At 35.7% G+C, this 22,078-nt stretch overlaps 1 protein-coding gene across 2 annotated transcripts; it reads right to left on the bottom strand.

The window, feature by feature from the left end:
- Window positions 1-209: 209 nt before the first annotated feature.
- On the bottom strand, window positions 210-8,609 carry LOC105147011 (RAS oncogene family member RabX1). 2 transcript variants are annotated; one of them, XM_011057709.2, is made up of 4 exons: window positions 8,157-8,609; window positions 2,609-2,730; window positions 2,099-2,331; window positions 210-1,936 (listed from the first exon to the last, which is right to left on the bottom strand). In XM_011057709.2, exons 1-4 carry the CDS (start codon window positions 8,197-8,199, stop codon window positions 1,837-1,839), a joined length of 498 nt encoding a protein of 165 aa, XP_011056011.1. In that variant the 5' UTR covers window positions 8,200-8,609; the 3' UTR covers window positions 210-1,836. The 2 variants fall into 2 exon arrangements, with proteins under 2 accessions (XP_011056011.1, XP_011056010.1); XM_011057708.2 differs by having other exon boundaries at window positions 210-2,331; window positions 8,157-8,585.
- Window positions 8,610-22,078: the final 13,469 nt, after the last annotated feature.

Below are 22,078 nucleotides of genomic sequence, written 5' to 3' on the forward strand. Positions count from 1 at the left end.
GGAGGCACAGCTTTTCGGACTTTTCGAACAAGAGTATCTTATCTTGACCTTGTTTAAAATAATATTATATCTCTCAATTTAGTGTTTTATATTTAATTATGAAATATAAGGTAGACATCACATAGAGTGAATACTTTAAGCAATAAAACCTGTACGTTATTAATCATACAATTTAACAGGAGCTCGAAGGAAAATTATTTATAAATGCATTATATATTTTTTTATCATAAATATATTTTTTTTTGTTATAAAACCTTTTGAAAATATGTTCAATGAGAATGCGCGCGTGATCATGCCTATCATATAATATATGCAAAAAGTAAAATGTTTTTTTCTTAAAAATATCGAAATTCATCGTTTGCATAGCATAGATAAATATTCGAACTTAAAGTTTAGCAGTCTTCGCGAACAACGTAATATAAATTGCTACTCTTAACGCTGAGTCACTACCGTGTCTCCACATTTAAGCTATTTCATGCATAAATAATTCACGCACCGACGTAGAATACTGTTGTTTGTATAAAATTATGAAAATAAAAAAAGCAGTTAATCATTAAGTAATTATTATTGTAATTTGCGAAAATTAACTTTCTAATAGCAAGTAGCATAATCGTCATGCGTACATTAATCAGTTTTTGCACAACACGTAAAATCACGTATTTCTATTATCACATTATGAAGTAGAATTAGAATACGTCGAAATTTATCGAATTAGAAAATTTTGAAGTATGTGTAGTTGATAACTGAGTTTCATGCAGAATGCATTTCCCATTTGTATTGTCATAACTATAATTTCGATTTGATATTTTTTATACCGCGTTATCATGAGATCTACATTTAATATGCAAAAAATATAATCTTTTTTGTTTATCAAGCTCAGTTTTATACTTATTTATAATAAAAACTCGGTTTACATACTGGATAACTAAAATAAGAGAACAAACTTCGAAGGTGAGTTCCTCACATCAAAACACGGAAAAAGTTTATATAAACATGCCGAAAAAAATATTTTTAAAAAAGAAAATTATACGCCAAGTACATAAAAAAGATATCGAATGTTCACACTTTTTTTAATAAAAAAAAACAGATTTGAAATAAATGCACTTAGCTAAGTATTTTATTACTTAAAAAAAATTTTGAAAAAGCTCATTTGTAAAGAAACCTATTAATTATTAGACACATAAGAAGAACTTAATAATTAATATGATTAACTGAATTTAACTTTTTTTTCAAATTCATATATGAAATATTTGTTAATAGAGCCTAGTTCGACGTATTAAAAAATGAGATAAAATGAGATACTTTGAATGTATATTGCAATTAAAAATATATTGATAATTAAAAATAAATAATATTAAATAATAATATTACTTTTTCGTTTATATTAATAACATTTATTGTATCTCAGTAACAGTGAATTTGCGAATATATATTTACATGTTTATATGTTTGTATGAACTTTTTTCTTACTTGATGTGGGAGCTTGTCGCCCCAGAAGTTTGTCGCTTTATTTTAGTTACATCCTGTATAATGTCTATTATCATCGATTTAATTTTCGCGTTAAATCCACGCGAGCGTCGTAAAAAAGATTTGACTAACACCAGACTGGAAGAGCAGATGTTCAATTGCTTTGTGTTTTATACATATGTATATTTTGTATCTCGAAAACGAAGGCGCGTCACGAGACAAAAATTTGTGGTTTACTAACGAAACTACCTGCAAAAGTGCGGCATATTTCAGTGTTTAGTAAACTCTTTGGTAATTGACGATGATTCCTAAGCGAGGCGCAATTTTTACTTAATTATTGCCGTCTTTTTTTTTAATGAACTATTACAACTAACAACAGGTAAATGGCTTCTCGTGTATGCCGTGTGCAATACTGGTGTTCTGCGGGCTCTCCTCGATGGAGGGCGAGGGCAGCAGCATGTCATCGTTTCTAAAAAAGTTATTAGAGTCGGAAATCTTAAGAGTAGTGTTATCGTTATTGTCTGATGCCATTCTTCGTAGACCCATAGCGATCGCCAGGAAAACGGTTTTTACACCCTCGTTATATAGCACTGAAATCTCATGATATGTAGCACCAATTGTTGTGGCGTACCTCCGACCCTCCTCACCGTCGACTTGACGCTTTTGCACCAGATCAGATTTGTTGCCGATCAAAACTAGCACCATCGTCTCCTCCACATTCTGTTGTAGCTCCTTCACCCAACTCTTGATTGCGACGAAGGTGCTATACTGCGTAAGATCGAACACTAGCAGAGCTGCGTTGCAAGTCCTGTAGTACATCGGCGCCATGGAGCGAAATCTCTCTTGGCCAGCCGTGTCCCATACCTATATAAAAGTGGGGCTTCTTTAATTCTTTATATTAATTTAATTCTCTTTAAACATTGCTAAAATCAGTATTGTTGCTAGATAAAGCATGCATTTTTTTTATGTCATTAAAAGTGCAAAGATATTGAGACAATCAAAGCGAAAAGGGTGGATCGAAATCAAGAAAAGATAATACAAACAAAAAACGTAAACATCGAAGCAATGTACTTAATCTATTAAATTAATTGCTGAATATTAATATAAAAACGTAAAAAAATATAATTTTTTAAAATCCTACTTGCAATTTTATCTTCACATCTTCCAAATTGATCTTGCAGTTGAAGAAAGATGCTGCTATTGTAGGACTTACATGTTCGACATTTCCAACGTAACGTCCAATTAAGCTCGTTTTACCAACACCTGAAAATAGTATTGAGTATTATATTTTAATTATACTTTCATACGATATTATTATTGTTTAATATTAGTTGAGACACTTGATAATGTTATATTTATCGAATACCGTTTTACATACAAAAAAAATCGATTGTCTTGTCTAATACCAAGTATTTCAGATTATCTATAATTGAGTCTTTATTCGATATAATGCAAATAAATTAATTTTTGCATAATCAATTGCATTCATGCAATTATATTTAATTAAAAATTAAACAATGAAGAAAAAGGCCTCTCTCTCTATAAACGGTCGCAAATAGATATTAATATCTATCTAATGATATTTTTACGTTACATATTTTACATAATCTTTCCAGTTCTTTAAATTGCACGCCGATTACTCGAACTTATAAAGAACATCATAAACTAAAATGATTTCACAAATAAAGTTCAATATCAATTTTGATGATAATGCTAATAGTAACTTATTGTGAAAAATATTACCTCAGTCGGGATTTGGCATATTTTTTGCAATAAGTTATTTACAAATATTAAGTTGCTATTAGCATTATGATCAAAATTGATATTGGGCCTTTTTCCTTAATTGTTTGATTTATTCATATAATGGTATAGATGAACTTATTATTGCTTATATTTAATTATTTATTTTTAAATAGATAATCATATTTCTTCAAATAAACGCTAAATTTAATATATATGATAATTTAATCATTAAAACTATTACAAAATGTAAGAGTGAGAATATTAAGCGAATTTGGAAATAGATAATGGGAAGGACAAAAAGACGAGCAAACTGAAGGTGAAAAATTATAATAATTTATTAAAATATGATATTAATTTTTCAATCAATTTGTTCGTCTTTTTGGTCATTTCATTGTCTATTTTTATTTTAGAACATCACGAGTTGAACCGTACCAATTAAGTGAATTCTTATTATAAATAATATAATTTATAATTTCCACTTTAGTGTCAGATTTCAGAATAGTGTATTATATTTTTATAATTTTACGCTGAATTTTGATGTATCTATTTTAATATATACTTTATATATGTATATTTCTGATTCTTCAAATCTTTTATATTACTCAACATATAAAAATATAAGTAGAATTCCATTCCAAATTCTGAAACACCTTGTAGATCTTTAATGAATATTATGATTGAGTGGCACGCATGTTCTAACGTTCGGCATTGTTTTTGTGTGACGTAAAACGCGTCGTTTGTATCCATGCGCCGCGTGGCGGTCGCTTTTCGGTTAATTCGTGTGACGACGTTCGGGCAAACAGGCAGCGGCGCGAGCTGTTCCGCATGTCGTCGCGTTAAATTCCCTCAAGACGACGATTAATAATCGCGACGATTTCTAAAAGAAAACGCGATTGTTCTTTATGATTATTTTGTACAAATATCTATCCGTATAACTAAACTTAATTTCCATTCGAATAAGAATTTCTAGGCGATAATTATTTATTGAGATAAAATACTTCGCGCGACGCATTTATCGGAAATAGGAATCAAAACGCGCAGCACGAGATAGGATTTGTAAATTACCTTTTCGCGACATTTACTAAGTGTACTAAATATCCCTTTAATAATTCTTGAATCGATATGCGTCGCTTTACTGATATATAATGAGTCTTTTAAATAATTAATTGATCATTCGCGCTCGCGTACGCACAATTGCTTAATCTTTATTAATACGATGATCTTTATGATTCGTAAATGTATTGAAGTAACGATTATTAGTTATAGTGGACATTTTATACGATTGATTTGTCGATTATTTTCGAATTCGCGAAGTAACATGTAATTGCTGGATCAACGAAGTTCGAAGGAAATCCACGGCACGTAGCGATTTAATAATCATCAATACGAAACGTATATGACATGAATAAAAGATTCGGAACCCATTTATTTTATATTTTGTGATAGCGATAAATTGTTTAACGGTTATACAACGTTTAATGCTCACTGTCCGTTGCGATAAAGTATACGTTCATACGTAAGGTCATGTTGACATTCACGCGGCGAAACTCGCCAACGGACAGCCTGCTATTGTTATTATCCTTCCTATTATCGAAATACGATCGCGAGTATTAGAAGACATGATCAAGTCTTTTAAATAATTAATTGATTGATCATCCATGCTCGTGTACGCGCAATTGCTTTATCTTTATTAATACGATGATCTTTATGATTTGTAAATGTATCGAGGTAACGATTATTAGCTAAAGTGAACATTTTATGCGATTGATTTGTAAAGACCAAAGCAATAAGAAACATAAAAGATACGATTGTTATTATTATTCGTATTACGGTATTTCCGGGAAATTTCAGTATTACGGACAATTAATTCTTTAATGAATTTTGATATTCTCAAATATATGTTTCTGGATCTGTGCATGGAAAGAATGGTTTTGCAGAAAAATTTAAAATTTTATCTGGATACAGATCTGAAAATAATTTTGTTTGGACTATCAAAATAATTATGTAGGACAAATTAATTGTTAGAATGTTAAAGCGCTTGCAACATCGTTATTAAAGCTGAAGCGTTCTATATAATTATTTTGGTCTGACAAAATTTATTTTTAGATGTGTCTAGCTAAATTTTTAAATACTTTATAAAATGGTTCTTTCTATGTGTATTTTTAAACATGTTATAATTAGCTAGAATTTTAATTAATTATATCACATCGCAGCTATTGACATAAAATTGCCAAAGTCATTTTTAAAGTATCAGTCATTAACAGAAGAGAGTCGTTCGTCGAATTGACAGACAGATCTAACTTATTCGTCAATTTATGATTCTTGAGCGTAGCTTCGCAAGATCGTACTTCTTTCGTGTTATTTTTTCGTCGTAATTTAATAAAATGTGCAGCGAATTAATACTTGATGTGCTTTGCAAAGTGCCGCGCAACCCTATTTAATTATATTTCTCCGAGTGAGTGTTATGTGAGTGCGACGAACAGTAATCAAAGAAGAAGAGGAGGAGGAGGAGGTCTGGGAAGATAACAGCATCGGATAACACCAGAGCAATTATGGCGTAAGCATGTAAGTAATTTATTGTTCACTTATTACTTATTATTATTTATTATTCATCGAAAATTTAATTACTTAAATATCTCCGCTTGAAAAAGACCAATAAAAAATTTAAAGCAAATTTATTGCATGCGATAATTATATTTTGCAGTGTTAATAATTAATTATTTATTTTGTGGATGTTGCTGTGACTTGGATATATATATATATATTTAGATATATTTGTATTTTACAAATCAATGCAGCTATGATACAATCATAACTCCGCTGCTGCGCGTCGTATCGGTCAGATTATCTTTTATTTTAATTGAGGCAATAGATCTGCGAAAATTATAATAGGATATACAATGTTAAAAATTTAAATTAAGAATATTATAGATAAAAGTATTGTAGATCAATAAAATTTTTATAGTAATATAATATGCATGTAATTATTAAAATACGAAGCAGAATATTTGTATATGACAATCGAAATTTCTGTTTGTAATTAACTCGTTATACATCGACTAATTATTGTATATACTATTTGTGCGATAAAAATTAAAAAAGAATTAGTCAAGCGATAAAAATAAATATCGTGGTGCGAAATATGAATGACATCGATACACGTAACCGCAATTAACAGACTTGAACATGTGAACTTTACGCGATATTGATTAACATTAAGATAACATACTATTATTTAAAAATTAATTAAGATTTTCCATGCAAAAATTTTTTATTTTATCAATTTTGATTTTCGATTATTTTCCAACGCGACTTTATTAAAGTATCTTATAATTATATATAATCCACATATAATTTTATTTATTTAACATTTTAATTTTTTTTATATTCGAGCGTAGCATATGAAATTTTAAAAGGAGGGAATAAAAATTTGTACAAATTAACTGCACGCCTATATAATTTTTACTTTGATAGTTAAGAGTTTCATATTGCTATATTTTTCATTCATATAATTATCATACTTTTTATCAGACATTACGTTAGCTGAAAGTAGATATATGTATTTACGAAATGATTACGATAAAGAAGATACATATATATATACACATATATGTATACTCAAAATACGGAATTCCATTTCTCTATTATCTCTGCATTGTTTCGAGAAATGTGTCATGCTCGGATTTTGACCTCCAGATTCGGATATGTTTTAACGCGAATATAAATATTATCATCTGTACCAAACAAAGATATAATGAGCTTGGAATTTAAAAAATTGCTTTATACAATTAATCTCAGAAAAAAAAACCGACAAATTTTGGATAGAAAAAAGATGACCAAGAAATCGGAATATGTTTGTTAATATATTATTGTATAATTATTTATTTCTATATATTAAACATAATAATTAAGAGTTTCATATTGCTATATTTTTCATTCATATAATTATCATACTTTTTATCAGACGTTACATCAGTCGAAAATAGATATATGTTTTTACGAAATGATTACGATAAAGAAGATATATATATATACATACATCATATATATATATATATATATATATATATATATATATATATATATATACATACACGTTAGATATATGTATACTCAATACGGAATTCCATTTCTCTATTATCTCTGCGTGCGTTGTCTCGAGAAATGTGTCATCCTCGGATTTTGACCTCCAGATTCGAATATGTTTTAACGCGAGTATAAATATTATCATCTGCACCAAACAAAGATATAATGAGCTCGGAATTCTAAAGATTGCTTTATACAATTAATCTCAGAAAAAAAAAAGAAACCGATAACAAATTTTGGATAGAAGAAAGATAACTAAGAAATCGGAATATGTTTGTTAACATATAATTACTTATTTCCATATATTAAACATAAAACTATAACAATAATAGAGATAACGATCGCAAAATCAATGCTTCGAGAAAAACCAGAAAGCGAATCGAAACGTTTGCAATTTTTACGATTGTTATTTCTGCAAATACAGGAATTATCGTACATAAATTGAAGCAAATATTTATACGCGTACAAAAAATTGATTTCATTAATTAAAATTATCACAATATATATGAAAAAAAATCTTTTTTCGAATCTAACAATAAGCGGATTTTATTCTCACGCGACGCGATCGAGTAGGTATGTATCAGTGTGTTGCGACATTTCTAGTCACGCACGTAAGCAGCGTGTATTACTAGATACAGATTGATATATCTGTGTTCATGGATAACGTTCACCTAACCTCTCTGTAAAAGAAGCACCAGGGGAACAATGACGCGATGATCGATTCCCGAGGTATGCGATCGCCGTTGCGATCACGCGTCCTCGCCGTTCCGCGATTCGCTGCATCGCAGCGTCAGGTGTCCTTTCGTTGGCATTACATAACGATAATTAGGTAGCTTGATCGTTTACCGATGAACGCTTACCTTGCGAACCCAGCATTATTACTTTTCCCTCTATCGTCTTCATGTTCGATACACTACATAATCAAACTACTGAGCTGTCCGTTCCGTTGAACCGGGATTCACGCGTGCTACTCAATTAGGCAACCAAAACAGCTGTTTTGACGTTTACCACGCTTCTAGCGGATATCTCGCGGTTATATTGATGTTCTGATCGGTAACTTGGGTTCATCACTTTATCTGGAGCCACTCTTTGACATCATTCTCTAAAGCCATCTTCCAATAGTGTGCGATGACTTCTGCCGCCTCCTTCTTCGGTTGATAAAGATAATTAATTAACAGAATAGCTAACAATAGACAGCAGACTTATCTCATTTTCCACGTTAAATGCGAGGCCAAGTCTGATCGGGTTAAAATTGTTAGATTGATCAAGTAATTAAAGTTTATCATAAGCAACCGTCATTCGATAAGTTATCTACAGAGGTAACTCTGATGAGTCATTTTAATCTCGCGTGTGTGATCAGTTTTACGTATTCTTGTATAGATGGCAATCTCCTATATTCATTTATCATTTTGATGATTCCTCGTAATGATGACGAATAATCGTTTAGTTTTAGCGAATCTTTTCGAGTTCAATATACTCTATAGATATTCGCATACATTTACACTACATTATATATACATCATATATCTTTTATGAAGATAATGCGACAAAAAGAAGAAAAATTGAAATAAAATAAAACGGGATAATTAAAGGTTATTTTTTATTTACATCCCTTAATTTGAAAAAAGTCAATAATTATTATATTTATGCGCTATTGTTTATAGATATGAGTATATATTTTTAAAGATTCGCCATTTCTATTCGAGCAGTTTATTTCTACAAGACGGAATATCAAGCATCTGTTTTTATACGATGAAACTTGTCTCTCATTTAACACAACAGTGCAACTTAATTAATATTAAATATAGAGTATACGGGCGGGTAATTAGTTAACGTGGAATTTATCTTGATATCAACGTGCGTACCAGTGCGGCTGTTATACATTCGTATGCGACTTCGTTATATTTTATCACGGGGAATTACCCTCATTTTCGATTTCATGGCGAGATCGGCGTTTTACGGTACGTCGCATCGTCGGCGTGCGCAGACGTTAGTTTAATTCGTGTTACTTCCCTCATAAATCCGTCGGGACTTGGTGCGCGTCTACAGGACGACGATATAACGTGGTGCATAACGTAAAATTCATATATGTACTCACGTGTATATATCGCGGTAAAGCGTTCGCCGAAGTACGAGGGTTGGAGGAGGGTGGAATCGTAGACCAGGAAACCACGAGAGAGAGCCCTCGCGATTCCAACGCTCGTTTTCGATCCCACCCTGGCGAGTGCTTTTCCCTCCCTCTTCCCCTCCCGTCCATATCTCTCTCTTTCTCTCTCTCTCTTTCTCTCTCTCTCTCTCTCTCTCTCTCTCTCTCTCTCTCTCTCTCTCTCTCTCTCTCTCTCTCTCTCTCTCTCTCTTTGAGCCTGGCTGTTCCGATTCCAGACAGTTTTTGCTGAAACATCGTACCGTTGATCCGGCATTTTCCAGGCTGCTTGGTTTATCGCTCGGCTTGATCCCTCTGTTCGTACCGCGGTGTTACAAGCCCCTGCAATCGATGTTTTCGTCCCATCTTTCTTACTCGAGCTACATTCTTACGGCCTCTCCTCTTCTTTCCGCCTCCCTTTCCTCCATCGTTCTGCCGCTCCTCCCTTTCGCGTTGCCTCCGTTATCGGAATTTACCTATATATTTCCTTTTATCCCTGTTTCTTTCCATTTCTCTCTCTCTCTCTCTCTCTCTCTCTCTCTCTCTTTCTCCCTCTTTGTCCCAACCTCGGTAGATAACCGCTACCGTTTGTCTCTCGACTCTTATAGTTACATATACGTGGCGATGTAAAGCTCTGTACGATCCCCTGACCGTGCATTCAAGACCTCGATCTCACTTGAAGGAGAAGGAATAATCGACTTACGATATCGAGTGAAGTTACAATACAGATACATTACGTTATGCCAGAGAGAGAATGGAGTTTTATCGAATTTTTATTTCTCAAGAAACAATCTAAACCTTTGGTGCACGAATTATTCGTTGCAGTCAAATTTTTTGAAATTTTGTACCTAAGGGTTTTTTTGGGTCGCTGATCACGAATCTATTTAGCAAAATTCAATATGACGGATCCAATGTGACAGACCAAAATTAAAAAAAATACTTTATTTGCCTTAAAAATCGGTATATAGAGGTCTTTTTGATTGCAATATCCTTATTCTCTCTCTTATCATAATCGAAATTTGCAACATTTCAGTAACGTTACATGCCGTGGGTAATTTATTCTGGGAATTTCATTTCAAAATTGTAATCATCGACTCAAAAAACCCTAATACATCAATTCTCAAAGCAAATAAAACCCTTAAGTTTTATTAAATAATTTTTTTTTAATTTTTGGTCCGCCATGTTGGATCCGTCACCCTGAATTTTGAAAATCTGACTTCATTTTCGTAACCAGCGACTCTCAAAAATTTTGATTAATAACCTATGCCAAAAAATGTATCTATATATATATATACACACACATTTTTTTAAAGTAGGGTTTTTTGCGCTCAATTTATTTATAATCAATCAATTCAAGTTGTAAAATAAAAATTCCTGTACCTAACTTGTTATTAAAGTAGTATCTGAGGATCATATAACAATTTATTGCATTTAATGCAGAAATCTTAAAAGTGGAGTTTGAGAATCAAAAAACGAAAGAGAAAAAGATGTTGCATATATGCAACATCGTGCAGTAAAGGGTTAAGAAATGAGGTGTTTGTAATATCGATGTGATATCTGCTATTTTACTCTCGTCGGGATTTCGCTTACAATATTCGATTTACTTTCACCATGTATTTTGACAATTCCTTCGCGAATGGCCGATTCCCGTTTCACGATCGCGTTTGTCCATTAACTCGATTCCCTTTAATGCATCGTAGCTGCAGCTTCTCTACGGTGTTTTGACACTCGCCGATGCGTAACGTCGACCATTATAACATGCCGCCCAGTCCATTTTGCAACGCGATTTATTTGCGTCACCCTTCCACCCTCCTGAGAATCGTCGCGACGCTCGCTGCCGATAGAATCATTGTCGTATTTCATAGAGGGGTAGGAGGATAGACGGGGGAAGAGCGAAATCCCCCGGAAGTGGACGAAGTGGTGCAATCTCGAAAGATTGTGTGCGTCGCAGACAGGAAGCGCGCGGTCAGAGGATATAAATTGAATCGCGGGGTTTCGCATCCGACGCGTAAAAGCGAGTTCGCACGCCCTTTAAATCGTCAATGCGCCACTGTCTCCCCGATTCCCTACCCCTGTCGCTTTATTGCGGCGCTAGACAACCATTATGGAACGGAAGATGCCAATAATTTTCGTGGCGCGCCGCGATTACGTCGTTTGTCCAACTTGGCGACAGTGCGGTGTTCGTTAATTCGGTGTTCTTGACTTTCGGATGTGTGTTTGCTGTTTTGTTCGAATGACTCCTCACCCCTAACGTGAAATATGAAATGTTCTTTTCTTGGGGTGTGTTCAAAAATTGACTGCCAGTATTGAATAGCACTTTCAGTGTTGGCAGTAAATTTGGAACACGACCTTGATACTATAATCGAATATATTTGAAATATTAAATCATTAATACAAGAAACAAATTTATGTTAGGCGTTATCTAATATTCAGAAGGAACGATTTTGCTGAAGTATCTAAAAATTTAGCCAAATACACACCTGAAAATTATTTTGTTAAATGTCAAAATAATTATGGCAAAACATTCAAGCATAATGGACAATGTTTTATACTAAAAAAAGTGATCTTACAATTATAGTGAAAATTATCTAATGTAAATATGACAAATTAGCTAAAATAGATAAATTTTTAACAAGTATTGCGATTTGTATTGAATCTAATCACATAGATGACAGAGATAGAATTTAGATTTGTGCTATAAATTCTATGTGTATGATACATAATTTTCCATCGGATACAAAAAACAGTGATAATTCTAGCTGGAGTAGCAAAATATTTTTTGTGTAAAAAGGTTTGACGTTCTAGCAGCTAGCTTGAACATCTAACATAATTATTTTGATAGTTTAAAGCAAATTATTTTCGGATATCTTATCTAACTGTAGATACTCGTTTGTATCTAACTAAATTTTTGAATACTTTTGCAAAATTATTATAATCATTATAATTATAATAATTTCTTTTGTGTATTTATATCTTTTTCGATGTAGTTGTTAATGTACTCTACTTCGTAAGACGAAAATAAGATAATAATAAGAAAAAGTATTATACGAACTATATGTCGCAAGAACGAAACTTATTGTTAATTAAAGCTATCGCAGATATGGTGAGCCGCAGGATTAGTCCAGAGTATTCTCGTACCGGTCGTGGTGACCTGTGGCTAGCCGTTGGCTTAGATACACGGGGCTTAGATTCGCCTTGGGTTTGCTTTAGGCCACCCTCACGAAGGCGATACGTCAACGTCATAATGGGGGTCATAAATCCAGCTCGCACGCGCCTAAACCTCGCTCGCTTGTGGGGGGGGGGGGGGGGCCGCACGCGGACCACGAATCGCAACCGTCCGTAATCCATCCGCGCGTTCATACCTCTGCCTTAGTTTGCACGTTGACTTCATTGGATATTCTAGAGACTTCATCCGTCATGTAGTTTGCGCTCGAAGCGCCGTGAGAAAGTGCCTACAGGCAAATAAGTACACAGATTATACATCGTTGTTAATTCTTTTGGATTGTACATTGAGAGAAAAGTGCTTGGTACTATAATTTTATATATAGTTAAAATAGTTAGTTAAAATAATTATGGTTAAGAGCTCCATTTTTATGTTATTATTGTTATAATAGTTATTTTTTATGCCACTTATATATACATTTTTTGGTATATAGAAAAATTATTATTATTGTTAACATTATAGCCGTAATAAGTGTAATAATTTTATAAAAATGGAACTTTTAATCATAATTATTTTATTATACAATTATAATCACAAATACCAAAAATATATTCACTTCTGTCAATATATATTAGGTGTTGGAATTAATTCGTAGCGTTTTACAAGTGATTGGAAGTACTTTCATTAATGTATTTTTTAATGCTCATGTGAAATAAATAACATTCTTTCATTAAAAAACGCTACGAATTAATTCCAACACCTAATATTTAAAAAAACAGTAACAATGTCTAGAATTTCATATGCAATTGATATAAAGTATGCTGTGTTTATAGAAAAAAATCATTTGAATATTTTATTGATAGAAGAAAATTTATCAAAACGCACATTCTTCAAACTACCTTTATATTTTTACTTAAATTATGATTTATATGATTCTTGATATTAATTACGTGTAAAGCAACAACGTAAGGGCGCTATAATAATGGTATCACGTTAACGTTATTTCACACAGCCGTTATCACAATTTCGCCTCGTAGGTGCTAGAATCTAGATTACTCGAGCTATATGCAAGTAATTAACCGAAAGCAGTTTGTAGAAATAATTTCACCCTTATCGCACGGGTAAGGCAAGTGAAATAAATCTCTGCATTTTCTTTTATTCCTCCACTAACTCGAGCATGTTTCATTTGCAAATCAGTGGCAGTAGCCACTGCTATCCAAATGGCAGTGCCGTTGATGGCGAAATGTAAGTGGTGATAGTAACCTCGAAGTTATCGTGCGGCGAACAGGGTCGTAACGAGCATACCGAGCATGGAACGCAGATTACTGGTCGAAGGTTGACATTCTGCTATGGTGTTACGGCCAATAAGGGCTGTTTACCCTGCGTTGTAACGCGCACGCGATCGTATGTCAGGCGACGACAGTGTCACTGTAAAGTCGTCAGTGCTCTGTACTTTCTGTCAGCTGTTGCTACTAAACGAGATTACTAATGTTCTGTTTATTACCTAATAACAATATCAAACACGAACAAGAAATGACAAAAAAATTTTTACGAAGAGTATATTCGTTTGAAATACGTAATTAAAAAATCTAGATTAAAGATAACATAGTGAGCGTGATGCATAATATACAGTCGCTGACAGGTACATAAAACATTTCTTTTTTGAAACGATCTGTCGCGAGTAATAGATGTCATGATTTCCCAAGAGCCTCACACATACACGTATACACGTATATCAAAGTTACTACATTTTTATGCGAATATGTAACCTGCATCTATCTTTCTGTTGTAGAATATTGTAACTAAAATTATTGCATTTGAAATTGTAATATTATCGTAATACAATTGGCATTAATAAAATAATTATGATGAAATTGTAATAAATATTTTAATGTTACAATGCATCCACTGATGGTCCACGGAATTTGGAAATATTTATGTTCTCGTTGGAGCAGGTCATTGGATTACGTGCTACACTCGATTCGCTTGTATCGGTTTTGCTGCGGCAAGTAGGTTAATGGCGAAACCATTTCGAGACCTTTAACGTCGGTATCGCGAAGCGATAGTTTCAATTCAATTTGGGAGAGTCAATTATGTGAGAACGGCGGATGTGTGCGCGCTTTTAGATTATTCGCGATAAAGCATTCGCAGTAAAGCGAATTATTGTGAAAATATTCATTCATTCGCTTTGGAATTACACGTATAATAACATGTATACATATAACACGTATAAAAATAACAATGAGTGGGAAAATTGGTTTTATTTTAATAGCTACGGCTAATGTATAATGGAGTAATGAAAATGGGAAATATATAGGTATATATAAACTCAGTTCGCAAAATGCGGAGTGATAAAATAATATGAAGCAATAACGTAATTGGTATCTGAAAATGCACGAAAGCGAAACGTCGAGCAGCGAGAGATGACAGAAAAGTGTTGGGAAGGCCGGATAATTTATCAGAGTAGAAATTTAATTTTCTTGAAAGCAAAGAGCTATGCAGTACGATGAAGAAAACTCGCAGTAATGCAGCGTCTTGCAATCCGCAGTTCAACTGAAATCACACGATCATTAAATAAACGCAACGTTTTGAAGCGATTCTAATTTCCTCCTTTCTCGAAGGGAAAGAAATTTCATGGTAAAATGCGTTGATGTAATGCTTCTCATTTGTCAATGTAGAAAGCGGGAGCATCGATTTAACCATCAATTCGCGAGTATAATTCCGATTCGAATTTAATTATCGAATATCATCAAATGTAAAAAGAATGCGGGGGGCAAGGATGCATAGCATTTCCATTTGCCGAAATGTCGATTGATCCAAAAACGAAGTGAGGTTTCGAGCAACGAAAGACGAGGATGTAGATATGAGAGCGAGCAAGCGCTCGAACGTCGCCTTCATCTTCGTCTTCGACGGCGACTAGCAAGTATCGCCGTCGTGTCGTTGTATTCGTTTTCGACGAAGACGACGACGGCGACACTTGCTGGTCGCCAAGAGCAACGTAGCAACAATCCCGTTTAGTACTCCCAGCGTGTCTGCGCGGTGGAGAGTACAGAAACGTGGTGGTGGCGGCAGCGGCAGGCGAACGAGCTCTGTGGTGGTGCCAAAGAGAGGGTGTGCACGAAGGGTGGATGAAAAGTGAAGAGTGGGGTACCAGGATACGAGACGGCTGGCTAGGATGGTGTTGCGGGGTGTCGAGGGGCGCACAGGAGGATGACGGAGGCAGTCGGAGGATACAGGGGATCGGTGGAGAGCCGAGGCAGAAAGGGGGTGGAGAAGGGTGGTCTGGGTGGTTGGTTGGTGATGCATTGCGCGAACTCCCCGCGGCGAGGTCACGTGACTCGTACCCCCGGCCTATCATTGATCGCTCCCCGGAGGAACGTCGGACACACTGTACCCACCAAGCATTGTACCTTGCACCTTACCAGTTTTCGGAGGGCAATCCGCAGAGTTGAAGAGAGAGACAGAAAGATGGTGAGATGGACGCGGAAGATGTTCCTCCCAGCGGTGACACTTTGAAACGTCGTTCCGACGTTCTATGATTTTATGCTTTGCCTTTTGCTTTGCCAAATTCTGTTTCAATTCATGTCTTTCAATTTGTAAAATACATTGCCCTTTCATTAAATCCTTCAGATATGCAAAAGTAGGAACAAAAGTACGATTATTTTATATTTTATCGATCAATGTCACGATAACAATATAACTCGATATAGTCCTTTGTGATACACAATGATGTCAGTAATATTGTAAATGATAAATATTCCGATTATGTTTTTTTGGAGTATTAGGATGCAAAGTCGGATAATACGTAAATGTGTGTCGAGTGAAAACATGCGATGCTATTTTTTCCTGACAGAGACGGGGGAAGACACTTTAGCAAAGTGTTACACCTGAAAAATTCCTATCTTTCTTTCTCCATGTTATTCGCTGCTTCGCAACAAGCATTCTATTCGCGAAATAGGTTGTAATATAATAAAATAGGACAAGCTAAATATTTTATATCCTCGTACATAGAATGTTATACGTGGAATAACCCGGTCGCGCGTATCTCGTAGAGAATATCAGAGAGACAAAGAGAAATATTACACAGCAGAGCGCTTCCATTTAGAACATAATAATTTATACGCTTTGAAGAATTGAAATTTCCTATATTTTACGTACACGGCGCGGAACCAGAATAAATATTAATTATTTTAAAATGCATGGGGGATAATCACAATTCCGAACAGTCGACGCGATGTTATGGTTCATTTTCACTGAACCCGTAGTCGGAGTTTCCATACATCGAAATAGACAGAATAATTTATGGTTACACGTCGAGCGATGAAGCTAATTAGCAAATGATATTTAACGGCGTAATAACGCTCTCGCGCGTGTCCGTACACTGGCAGGAAAACGTGCAGCATCCGTTTCGGATTCGTTCAATCTGTAATTATGAAAAATCTGTGTCATTTGTATGCTTTATACGATTCCTACTGATCGTTACACGTGTGAATGCCACCAATGGCGCTCCTGCCAGCAGATTACAGATTTATTGACATTTTCATTCGCGTCCGTACCAACAAAAGGTGCTTAATAGTTAATACGTGTAGTCATAAAATATAAAACTCGAAGAGAGACAGTCTATGCATTATATATTTTCGGAAAAATTTTTTAATATCTGGAAAATCTCGTGTTTTACCTTCTTCGTACAAATATAACTACAAATGAAATTTTCATCTAGCTTATCGACGAATACAGGAGTTTTGGGATCGCGTTCATTGTACAGATTCTTGCTAATAGGAAAATAATAACGTCGAACAAAGAGCCGCCGGCAGCTTGCCGACGATCCCGAGGTGACGTTCGATGGGAATTGGAATTTCCTGCGGTTCTTTTGTGATGCAAAGAGAAGAGGCCGGGAAACACCGGCGTCGGTGCGAGCGGGAGACAGCGATGTCTTTTAGAATTAAATAGTTACGACACCCTCAAAGGCCAGCTGCTCGGACTCGGAATCTCGGCTCTCGCAACCCTCCTTCGCAACTTGCTCCTTTCCCGCGAAAACTCTTTAAATCGCTCCTTTCGCTCCCGGCGAGAAAATTTATTAAAAGGGTGAAGTCGAAGAAAAGAAGGGTAAGCAGCGCTAGAGCTCCTAAAAGCGGGCCGAGCTTTAATATATTTTGATTGATAGGATTAGCACTTCCTCGATTCTCGTAGGGTGGACTTTTGGTCGGGTCGAAGAATAAGGAACATTAGGAACCGCGCGAATCTCCTGCTAAAAGTATCATTCACAAAATGATGAGATATTTCAAGACAAGTAGTTGACAATTTTGATTTATCTCGATGTACGTTTGTATTCTCTAAAACTTTCAGAATGAAGCTGACTCTGAAGAATGAAATCGTATTCTTAAAAATTGGAGCCACTCTTTTTCAAGACGGGCTCAGTTTTCACTCTTTGGAGTGAGATTTCAATGAATTTGGAGAATATGTGTATATCTATACATTTTTCAAGAATGCACATGAATCTCGCTTTGTTTCTAGTAATTTCGTAAACTCGTTCATTAGGATTACGTGACAGATGGAATGGCGAAGAAAGAGGTCGAATTCTAGGGAGATTTTGAGGAAAGAGGGGGGGATGGATGAACCGGATGGTGGCAACGCGGAAAGCCGTGTAAGAAAGAACGAAGAGAGGTGGAAGGGAGGGTGGGTACAAGAATAATTGAAGACGAGTTTCCTTCACTTCGCGGATAGGGGTGGTTGCGCGAATGGGCGTGGGGGAGTAGGCTGTTGATGGAGGCAGCACCAGATGTTATCTTCCTCCTTGGGGTGACACCATCAACTTTTAGACAATGCGAGGACTTTTCGGCGAAATATCAAACTTCGGTCGCGTCTTGTCGACGCCAGTCTCCCTCTTCGCTCCTCGACCCGTCCTGGCACAACTCCGCTCACCGATGACACAGTTGGCCGTTATTATTAAAATGTAAATTTCTCCGGAGATTTGTCTCCAGTGACGATATATCTGAAATTTGTCCTTATTACTGTAAGATCGTATTGCGTAGCAATGTAAAGTCAAGAGCAAGATTGAAGTGGATATTCAACAGACATTATAATTATGTTATAGTTTAGTTAATATTTTTTTGAATAGAAATTATATGTATGACGAATATTATATTACGATTCATATTCTCGTTAAAAAACATGTTAAAACACGTCAGGGATTACAAACTTTTTTCCAACACTAGCTGAAATAACATTAAACTAAACTATCGGAACTGAACAAAGTACTCGTGGTATAATCTCTGCATTTATCACGTCATTTATCTGACGCTATCTCTTTGTTGAAGATAAAATCGCGTGGAACTTTTCTTCACATCGTACGTTGTCAACAGCAGACTATTACTGACCAGTCGTATCAGTGTGAAGTAAAATGACCGTTCGGTCTACCATCTAGAAAGAGAAAATAGCAGTTGAAACGACCCTCTTTTTCTTTCGAAGTAACAGCAAGACGATTATGGCCATTCGACTCGCGGAAGGGAATCGAATGATTTGATCTTGGTGAGATAAAACTGAGGCGAGGAAGGACGAGAGAATAGAGAAAGGAACGAAGGCGAAACACGGCCAAGTCGCAGTAGGAAATGGAGGTGAATTCAGGTACTCGAAGTCGGGCAAGGGAGACAGATACCACGATGCAAGATGGCAAGAAAATGGGGGTAGAAGGCTAAGTATGAGATCGGGTACCTTTATCGATGCCATCCTACTCGTAAATTGAATCAAAAGGAGCGAAATGAGGAGACGACTTCAGAGAGAGGACGGTGCGCGAAGCGACGACGACAGTGAAGGTATTTTACCGGGAGTTAAAATGGGCCTTTAATCAATGTCCCTTCTTAACTACAAGCCATGAGATAAACGGCCGGAAATGACGCCCCGATAAGAAAATTGCTTACCCGACGTCTCAGCACGACGACTCTTTCGAAAATTGCCTCACTTTCCCAACATCCGGTGCGTATCTTTGCCCATGCTCCTTGGTAAACCGTTATCAAAATTGATGTCTCTCTTATCGATGATTTTATCTATTGACAGCTTTAAAAAGGAAATAGAATGTTGCTCTAAAACGCAACGTTAGTGTATCGGTATATTAAACAAAGATAATTGCATGCATTAACATACATAAAAAGGAGACAGAGGGGCGCTTTTCTCCTATAAATTTTAGCAAGCAGAAACAATTAAATTATGAAAATCATTTTTACAATGAAAAGTTAAATGCATTAGTCAATGCATGTCTCATGAAAATCTTTAAAGACTGATTTTAATTTTAGTATTTTAATAAATATTGTGTGCAGATAAATTTTTATATTCCTCTGATCGAAATCTTGAATACGTAAATCGCGAAATTATGTGATCAATATTAAGTTAAAATAAATGAAATATAATTAGTAGATCATTTTGAAGATATTCAGTATATTAAAATGTTTTGAATATTTTATATGTTGGATGATTGCCGGTACTTTTTGTTAGCAAGCTTGTACGAAGGTTTCGCACCAATAGAGTTCATTATTCGTAGAACAGGTTACACCCTCGTTTACCATGGCAATTTATTACAGATATCAATCTTTGGTATGTGAAGCAGTCTATAGCATTTGCATGCACAAGACGCTTCTCCGACGACAGGTGCGACCGCAGATAAGCGGTAGAATTTTTGGGCCAATTATTGGCATTTCGTAAAGCATTTCGGGTATAGGATAAGCGATGCACTTAACGAGCATCGTGGCATGATGCGTTCTTTTGCTGATGCGGCTATGTTGAAGGCATGATGCAGGTGTTGCACTATCTTCAATGTGTCCGCAGAATGTCGATTGTTCCGTATTTGGTTACAATTTATTATACGAGATCAGTGATTTACGATTGCGCGAGTCAACGGACAGATGAAACATTATCAATTCTTATTATTTTGCTTATTGTGTATGATTATGAATCAGCGTCATGCTTTTTAAGTAACGATGGCTATATTATGAATTACAAATACATATCAAAATATATTACATATTTTTATACATTGACAATATGTATAATTTAATTAGAAATTAAAATGCGCTAGCTTTCATTTTTATTTATTAAATTGATAATTTATCAATGATATAGCTGTACAAATGGAGTTTGAATATGTAAAATCGTCTACTGATAGATACAATTTCGTAAAAAAATCCGAGTTACCGACTTCGCGAGTAGTTCATTATACAAGATATCTAGCGAACACTGGTAGCGAATCTCATAGGCTATGCAACAATTATCATGCAAATAAGCGACCGTTTAGCGGCTGCGGATCGCGCGGAATTGAAATTCCAACCGCATCTAGGGGAAAGAAGACGCGCGAATGGCGGAATGCATGAGACGAGCTGTATTTTAATGCTCTTACACGCAGCACCAAGTATTTAAGATAGTCAGTATATAAGAAGATCGTGGAAAGGAAGGGAGATGGCAACATTAGAATTGGAAGAGAGAGAGAGAAGGAGAGAGAAATTAACGAAATAAAGGAAATCGGGAAGCCCCCGAGAAGGAGGGAGTAGACATCGTCTTGTAGGAACGAGCAGGCCGACACGCTGTTAAGTATGGGTTTACGGCAGATGCATATCGCGATGTATATATTGTGTTTTACTCGGGGAAGTGCGTTCCGGAGTAATAAAGGTGCCGGCGGATGGCCGAATACCATCGCCGCCGTTTCCACAAGACGGTCCTCGATTATATATTCAGATACGTCGACGATTGACGTTGTTTCGGAAGAGGTGGAGAAGAAATACATGTACCAGATAAAGTAGAAATTTGAGATAATTTCGAGGATGACTCTATGATTTCGACTCTTCCTAGAACAATATAAAAATTCTTAATGCCAGGTATTTAACGATATTATAGAGAAGCACTAAAAACGAATTAAAATATTTAGCAACTTTCGTGTACGATAATTTTGGCGCAACAAAATGTTGCTGTTTGTAAAATATTGATATAACTTATGCTATTATTACGATCAATGGTTCGAATATTGTTACGACTACGAACATGTGGTCGCAAAAGGAGCCGAGTCATCGTACAGGTAGATCACGTGGAACGACGAGATTTATACCTCGTGGAATCCTGTCGCGATAGTGTCCTCCGCGAGTATCTAAGAACGAAGCATCAGAAAGGGGATGGGTAGAGAACGGAGTGTGGAGTTATCTCTGGATATATACCAGCCGTGCACGCGGCAGGAACAACGACAAATGTATCGAGGTATTTCCGAGGAATTGAACTGCAGTTCGCGCGCTCTCGCCGGGACGCTTTTGCCGGGGGTCATGCGAAATATGCTCGTTCCTTCTTCGACAATTTGATCCCGATGAGATAGCATTGTGAATCCCGCGGTGAGCGCGCGACCGGCCGGCTGGCTGGCTAGCTGGCTGGTTGGTTGGCTGGTTTGGCTGGCTGGCTGGCTGGCTGCAAGACGACTCGATGCCGGTAACCGCGACCGGAGCGAC

This window comes from Acromyrmex echinatior, chromosome 15, assembly GCF_024713525.1.
Source record: "Acromyrmex echinatior isolate Ae372 chromosome 15, ASM2471352v2, whole genome shotgun sequence".
In the NCBI taxonomy this organism is placed as follows: domain Eukaryota; kingdom Metazoa; phylum Arthropoda; class Insecta; order Hymenoptera; family Formicidae; genus Acromyrmex; species Acromyrmex echinatior.